At 47.8% G+C, this 7,654-nt stretch overlaps 1 protein-coding gene across 1 annotated transcript in view; it reads right to left on the reverse strand.

Annotated features, from left to right (window-relative positions):
- The window catches only part of MCF2L2 (MCF.2 cell line derived transforming sequence-like 2), a 307,244-nt gene that overhangs the window by 218,808 nt on the left and 80,782 nt on the right, over window positions 1–7,654 (reverse strand). The window contains 1 exon segment of the mRNA XM_019503361.1: window positions 1,009–1,123. Coding sequence (XP_019358906.1) covers window positions 1,009–1,123 — 115 coding nt within the window.

Raw genomic sequence — 7,654 nt, forward strand, 5'->3', positions numbered from 1 at the left:
TAGTAAAGCAAGCAAAACGCTGGCCTGCATCCATAGATGCTTCTCAAGCAAATCCCAGGACGTCATTCTCCCGTTGTACTCAGCCTTGGTGAGGCCGCAGCTGGAGTACTGCGTCCAGTTTTGGGCTCCACAATTCAAAAGGGATGTGGAGAAGCTTGAGAGGGTGCACAGGAGAGCCACATGCATGATTAGAGGTCAGGAAAACATGATGAAAGGCTGGGAGCCATGGAGCTATTCAGCCTGGAAATGCTCTCAGGTGTCATGGTACTTGGGAGACTGTAAAAATCCTTTAGCTACCTGTGCAAGGGTCTGTTCCAGGACAAGATCTTTCTGCTACATCCATTCACTTGCTGTGCCCAAGGTCCAAAGCAGCAACATTAATACACATAATCACCCTACAACTGCTTAGCTCCAATGATATTCTGCTCCACCTCTTGCTGCTGTTCAAGTCCAGCCAACCAAGCTCTCTTTCTCTCTCTGCACTCCTGACAGGTTAGAGCTAAAGCACTTTGTCCGGGCTACCTGGCAATGTCCCTGTTCTGTGCAGATGGAATTCACCCCTATGCATAAGACATGACACTTAGGCCTTCAGCTTTTTGTCTCCACAGGGCTGGATGACATTGTTCTGCAGGGCTGTTGCCTGCAATCTCTCACAAGCTCCAATGTGCTGACTGCAATCCAGTGAAATAATGTTGTAGCTCTGACGGTCCAAGCAACATGCAGAAAGGAAGATGAGGTGAAGTCATGTCTTCTCCTGGGTCAACTTTATAGAAGGGAAAGATGTTAGACAAGCTTTGGGGCACAAAGTGCCCTTCCTGCTTCTTTTCCAGATCCGAGGAAGAGCATTTTGTGCCTGAAAGCTTGTCTGACATCTCATCCAAGTACACAGCTGGTCCAGTACAAAATATGACTTGACACCGTGCAAATCCCCGAATGCAATAACAAGCAGCAAGCCAATGGAGGAAACAAAAGCTCAGAGAAATGACAGACTTTTGTATGTTGGCTCACCTGGGAATGCTGGTTAAATATGTCACCACATTCAGAAAGTCCTCGTCAGGTATCTCGCTGAACCCTGCATACTCTGGGAAGGTGATGATGGGCGCCCCATCCTTCCCTCTTCCTCCTGAAAATGAGAGATTGTCAAGAGGTCAAAAGGAGATTTTATGCCATAGGAGCAGAGAACTGGCAAGCACCTACCATGCCACGAAGCGTGGACACACTCCCCACCGAGATGCTGTCTGACCCAATAGATATGGTACTAGACAGTGATGAAGGAGGCCTGGGATCCAATATTTACCCAGATTTACCTCCACTGAGAATCTGACCCTTGGGTTCCCTTCCCAAATCTACCACTGACTTGCTGTGTGATTTGAACCTGGTTGAGTCCTTTCCCTTTCTCAACTGACCATTTGTGGTAACACTTTATTATGCCTTTGGGATCCGCCAATACCTGTGATCTGATCTGGGGACCAAGTTGTTTTGGGGCAGAGGCCAGGTCTCCCTATGTACGATACACATCACTTCACACAAAGCAACCCTGATCCTAACTAGGCCTCCAAGCACCATGGAAATAGAAGTAATAAAACTATGAATACTCATGAACAAGGAATAACACGACCCCAGGAGAAAGCTGCCCCTGAGGCTTTAGTTCACAAAAAACACCCAAAGAGGGGAGTTGTAGCCACACCGATGGACATTGCTATCTTTTTATCCTCTTATTATGCTGAATTGCTCTGTCATCCAGGCAAGAGAGCTCCATCCTATGCACAGGACGAGCTCCACTTCCTACAGAGTTACAACATGAAGGTGCTTTGCTGGATTCTCACTGGGAACCGCAGCACCAAACTCCAGGCTTGACCCTCTGCCAGACTGATCCAAATTCCCACAGGCTTTGGATGGAGAGGCAACCTGGGTGGCTAAGGCCTTTCTCGGGTTACCTGTTATGACAACAGCCAAAAGCCACTAAGTATAAAAGTAACTCGGCAACTAGGCATTTCAATAGCCTAGTGTCCACAATGCAAAAATCCCCAGTTTAATCCTCAAACCAGGTGTCCCCGTGATTACTGCTTGCTGTACTCCCCACCACGCTGTCTGGTAGCCGCCCCTGCTCCCCGCCACTCTCACCATCTCATAAGGTGGTCCCACAACCCCACTTGAGACTAGGGGCCACAGCCTAAGCTGTTATACGCCAAAATATCCTTCCTCTCCCATGGCAGTAGGCTCATCCACACCAGCTGAGAATCAGGTTCCTCTTAACTTGAGATAATACTGAAGTAGAAAGCGATTCTGTTTAACCACACACCTCGGTGGCCCTGCTGATCCCCAGCCAGCCCAGCTTCTCGCCTCTTTGATATAATGTTTCCCAGAGACCTGCAAAAAGGCCATTTTTCAGCTGAGATGCCTGGCAAAGCAGAGGCTGTATTTGGACATTTAAAACTTGTTGACCCCTTTGGTGCTCTTCTAAAAATATCAGACTATTTTAGTTACAGATGGAAAAGGCCAATGGCATGAAAACACCCAAGACTGTCTCCCTGCCAGGGGCTAGACAGTTCCAGAGAGGTTCAAACTGAGTCCCAAACAAAAGGCAAGAAACACCAAATATCATCAGTGCTGCACTGAACTGACTATGAAATAAATCTTATGGGTTAAAATAAATAAATCTAATTTGTTTATTAAATAAATCTGACCCTGTCTTAACTATAGGGGAGGGCAAATGCCAACTCCTGGCTGAGGGCTGTCCTTATCCAATCTGTCCACAGGCTGCAGTGGACTGGAATCGCCTCAAACCAGACAGAATTTACCTCTACTGTTGCTGCACTACTTCACCTCTACTTCCCCAATGCTGAGGAGAACATTAAAATCCTTGAAATCCTTGGTTAGTTTCAGAAAAGATATTTAGTGCCATCTTGTGGGAAAGAAGGGCAGTGCCATAGGAAATAAAATGCAAGTCCAGTTCAGTGCACGCACCCAGACATCCTTGCATCCTTTCATTCTCACCTTCCTCTCATGCTTTCACCCCTCGCTGCTTCAAGCGGTCTCTGCAGCACACCCAGCCCCTCCATCATGCCAGCAGCTATATACCCTTCACCCCTTCCTGCCACCCTGCATGCACCGTTCTGGCTTGGAAGGAAAGAGTAGTGCTCTCCCTCCCTTGCTCCTCTCTCCCCAACCGTGGAGCAGGCAAAGCGGTGCTACTCAGCTCCTGCTGCTCTCTCATGCAATAGTTCGAAGAGTGAGGTTCGACACAGCCTTCAAGCTGCGGGGGCTGAAAGCCCAACTGGTGTCAGGATGGACCTCGATCAGTTTGTGGAAGGGATAGTCCGAGGTGACTGTCCACGAGAGCAGAGACCGCAGCTGATGGCTTAGGTGGAAGTCCCCTTTGTTTCGGGGTGTAATTCATGAACACCTCATTTGGCGGATCCCAAAATTGGAGGCAGCTACAAAACCAGTTTCAGTTTCAACAAGGAAAGCAAAAAAGTCTTTTAAAGCAAAAAAAGTTTTTTTTTAATTCTCCTTCCCTTCCCCCCTCCAACATCCCCCCCCCAAAAAAAGCAATAGGACTCTGCCTGCTGATGCTTCCAATTTGAAGGATTCCTGAGGTCAGCAATATTTGGAGAATACTTCGAAGATGGAAAGGCCTCAGCCATTGCCATGCACTGAAATCTGTGAGACTGCATGGATGTAGCTGAGGGCAGGTTTGGGACTGGAAAGGATGATCATGACAGAAGCTTATAACCCCCAAAATGTGACATCACACCTAATAGCAGTAACACATGAGGAATGACATGGTCCCATCCCCACCCTGGCCTGCAGCGGTAATTCAGGCTGCAAGGAAAAATCTTGCTGTCAGTTTGGTTAACGAGGTAATGACAGGGGAGGGAAGCTCATTATGTATAAGAAGAGCTTGAAAGTGCTGCTGTGCTCCTGCCAGAGGATTTCCAGGCTTTTCAAAATGCCAGGGCTGTCAATGCCTTTCTTTTTATATAAAACTAGGATTTGCCGCAGTCTTCGCTATATACAGATCTCTATGCAAATTTCTGCAGATTGTGAGCTGGCGAATGACAGCCCTTGGGGGAAGCCACCCTCACCATCCGGGCAGTCACAGCCAGGCTTTTTCCAACTGCTTAAATTACTTTAATTGGCTCCTGAGGGTACTAGCAGGGCAAGGGATACAAATTAGAAACCAGTGAGGACAGCAGAGCCAAACCCTGCAGTCCTTAGGCAAAATTCCTGTAGAGGCTCCCATGCAGAAGGACTATATACAAGGAAGGGAGAAGGGGCAGATATTGGTAAGGTAACTGGTAGAGGAGGAAGAAAGGAACTGAAAAGGGCAATTTAAGGAGAGACTGAGGAGGAAAGGGAGTGGGGAGGAGCGTGCAGCAGTGAGAGAGTAAGAGGTGTTGTCCCAAATGTGAGGGGAGCGCAGATAAGGCATGAAGTCAATGAGGGGAGAAAAAAAAAAGAGGTCCACTGGAGCTGTGTGTGGCTATGGCACGCTGGTCTCAGTGGCCAGCTTCGCCTCAGGCCTCCTTTTCTCCCCAGCCTGAATGACCAGGTGCCCAGGGCCACGCGAAGGGTCTTGGAGACCCTGGAGGTGTTGCTTGGGGGCCTTTGCATATTTAATCATTTGACCGCCATGGCGACGACCATGCTCAATCATGTCCGCAGGCAAGTTCAGCGTATTTCGGCTCGGGCACATCCACATGCTCCTGCTTGGCCAGGCTCTTCGGTTTGCACCCTCCCCGGAAGAACATTACACGTGCCTTGTTTCAGCACTGGCTGATGCGTGTTGGGGCCCAGGGCCCAGTCCTGTGCTTATGCCTTACAACAGCACTGCAGACTCCCGCTTACATCCAAGGCGGCCTTCTGCACAAATGAATCTGGAGCCAGCCTCCAATTCACACCTCTGGAGCTGTGAAAAGATGCCTTAGTCACTCATCCCAAGGCAGCTATCGCCATGGAGCCACAAACTAAAGAGCAAGAGAAGCAAGACGGGTGTGAGGAGCTATGATTCAGGATGTGGGGATGTCTCACGTGCCCTCACTGCACCGATGTAAATCAGACCCTACATATTTATAGGAACAAATGCCCCATCTGTGTTTCTAGGAATCGCAAATAAAACAAGAGCACTTAAAACCTAATCAACAAGCACCGTGTGCTGTTTGTGTTTTGTCGTTAAATGGAACTTTATCCAATTTCACTTATATTTCAATTTCAGGCTCACATGCATTGCAGGTGCACTGAAAAGGAAGGTTTATTTGCTTTAAATACTCTTTCCTTTGTAATGAGAAAAAGAAAAAAAAGTTACAAGAACATTTCTACTGATATAAAATGTTGTTAAATCTCTGTTCTGCAGTGTAAGCTTGCGGTGGCATTTCACCTGACAGTGTCCTGGAATGGCTCTGAATTTAAATCACGTTTTAATTTGAGAACTAAGAGATGCTACAAAAGATAATTCTCCTTAACACGTGTCCCAGAAATCAGTGCCTGCTCCTTTTCTCCTTCTGTCCTCTCCAAAAGCCATAAAACTTGCTGCAATTAGCCACTTATCTCTATTTTACAAACTAATCCTGCTTCCACTGCAAAGAAGACTGCTGCGGTTCACTTCAATGGGAGCAGGATCTGGCCCTTCGCTGGGTCTCTGATAAAAACTAAGCTCTGCTAGCGTACTTCGTGACAGTGCCTCACATACTCAGGCTTTAGTCATGGGATTGGTTAGTGCTGCCGCTGGCAGATCAGGCTCCTTTCTGACAATGCAATTACAAATAATTATAGGGGAGAAACTGCAGATAAAATAGAAAGGGACAGCAATGCTGTCTTCTAAGGACACATTTATTTATTAATCCGTCAGCAATGTCAGGAGCAGGCCTGTGCTAAGGGCCCCTATTCTAATGCACGCCCACTTTTGCCTAAGAATAGCAGCATTCTAGCAGTCCCAGATTTTAACGTAATCTGGCTTTAAACCCTGGAAGAAACATTACGTATGTGTAATCAGCTGTAACTGTGTAGGTTCTGTCGCTGCTCCTGCAATCACATAGCGAGATGGGTATTTCTGAAAAGGGGGCATGGAAGGCAGCAATTCATAATTAGAATCTAATCATGTGAACCTGGTTTACCATGCACATGGTGGGACCAGCTCTTGGACACCTAAAGGCAGTGGTTTTCAACCTGTAGCTCACAGATGCCTGGGGTTTGCAGACTATGTCTAAGGGGTGCAGGATAGATGACTATGACCAATCCAAAGTATGTGAATACCCACGCTTAAAATCCAAAGGGGTCCATACTTCCTTTCAAAATTTCCAAAGAGGTCCATAAGTGAAAAAAAATGTTGAAAACCACAGACCTAAGGTACAACTAGTTGTTGCAGGAAGTGGTAGCGGGGATTCAGTAGGTATTGTTGTTCTCCCAGACAACACCCGGTAGTCCTGCAGTCTGCTGGCCTCTTCTATGACGGCAACATCTCAGACAGGCTTGGAGTGTACATTGGGTTTTGGCATAGGCAGCACAAACTCTGTTAATCTAGTTTACAGAGCCAGAGCAGATGCCTGGGTCCACTGGCTCTGGTAACCACACTCCCTTTGTGGTTACTACACCACAGTGAAAACTTCATGATGAGAACGTGATGATCAGTCAATGGATAACTCCTACCTTGTGCTCAGAGACCAAAGGAGGTTTGGGTGGGGGTGGTGCTAAAGCACACTAACAGGCCCAGTATTGTCAGACCTTTGGTTCAGATGGCTGAGCAATGGCACAGAGGCCAGCTGAGTGGCCCATGAGGAGTCTGGATCAGAGAGGAGGATAGACATTTGAAGTCCCAGTCCTCTGCTCTAACCCTCTACTCTTTTAGAAAAGGATGCCCCTTGTACTTTGTCATCGATTGCTGAAGGGAAAGCAATGCACAGCCAAAAAGTTGCCCACATCCAAATAAAGATGTGCAACCCAGAAAGGAGCTCCAGACACATTACCATTTCAAACCAAACTATCTTGCTTCACCACAACTGTGCAGGAGAGCTCTGCTGGAAATGGTCAGGATGGGTTTTTGCCAGAAGGGAAAGACTGCAAGCATGAAAGGTTATTCTTGGCACCCAAGCTGGGAAGGTGACAGAAGCCTTAGAAGTCAGAGAAGGGCATGGCAGGATGGCTTGACACTTCAGTCAGCAGTCGGATGGGCTGACAGTAATTTGGGAGGCAGGGATGCCCAATTTCCAGAGATGCCCAATTTCACTAAGGTACCATCCCGGCCGCAGCCAAAACCACAAGCTCCAAAGCATCTTAGGCAGGCTGTCCTCGCTGACATGCCCTGGCCGGCAACGCTTGTTCATGTTGCCCTCTCATGGCCGCAGTTATGAAAAGGCCATATTGCAGTTTGCATAATTCAGTGCGGCTGCAGCAACTTTGATGGAGAGACCAATTTACAGAAAGCTGAGGAGTTAAGTCTTTCATTGCGATACAAGTGCAGGCAATGCAGAGATAGTTTCATAGTTTCTAGGGTCGGAAGGGACATGAGCAGATCATCTAGTCCGACCCCCTGCCATGGCAGGAAGAGCACTGGGGTCAAACGACCCCAGTAAGGTGGTCATCCAACCTCCTCTTAAAAACCCCCAGGGTGGGAGCCTGCACCACCTCACTTGGAAGCTGGTTCCAGACCCTAGCC

This window comes from Gavialis gangeticus, unplaced genomic scaffold, assembly GCF_001723915.1.
Source record: "Gavialis gangeticus isolate Ggan-Ray unplaced genomic scaffold, GavGan_comp1, whole genome shotgun sequence".
NCBI classification, from domain to species: domain Eukaryota; kingdom Metazoa; phylum Chordata; order Crocodylia; family Gavialidae; genus Gavialis; species Gavialis gangeticus.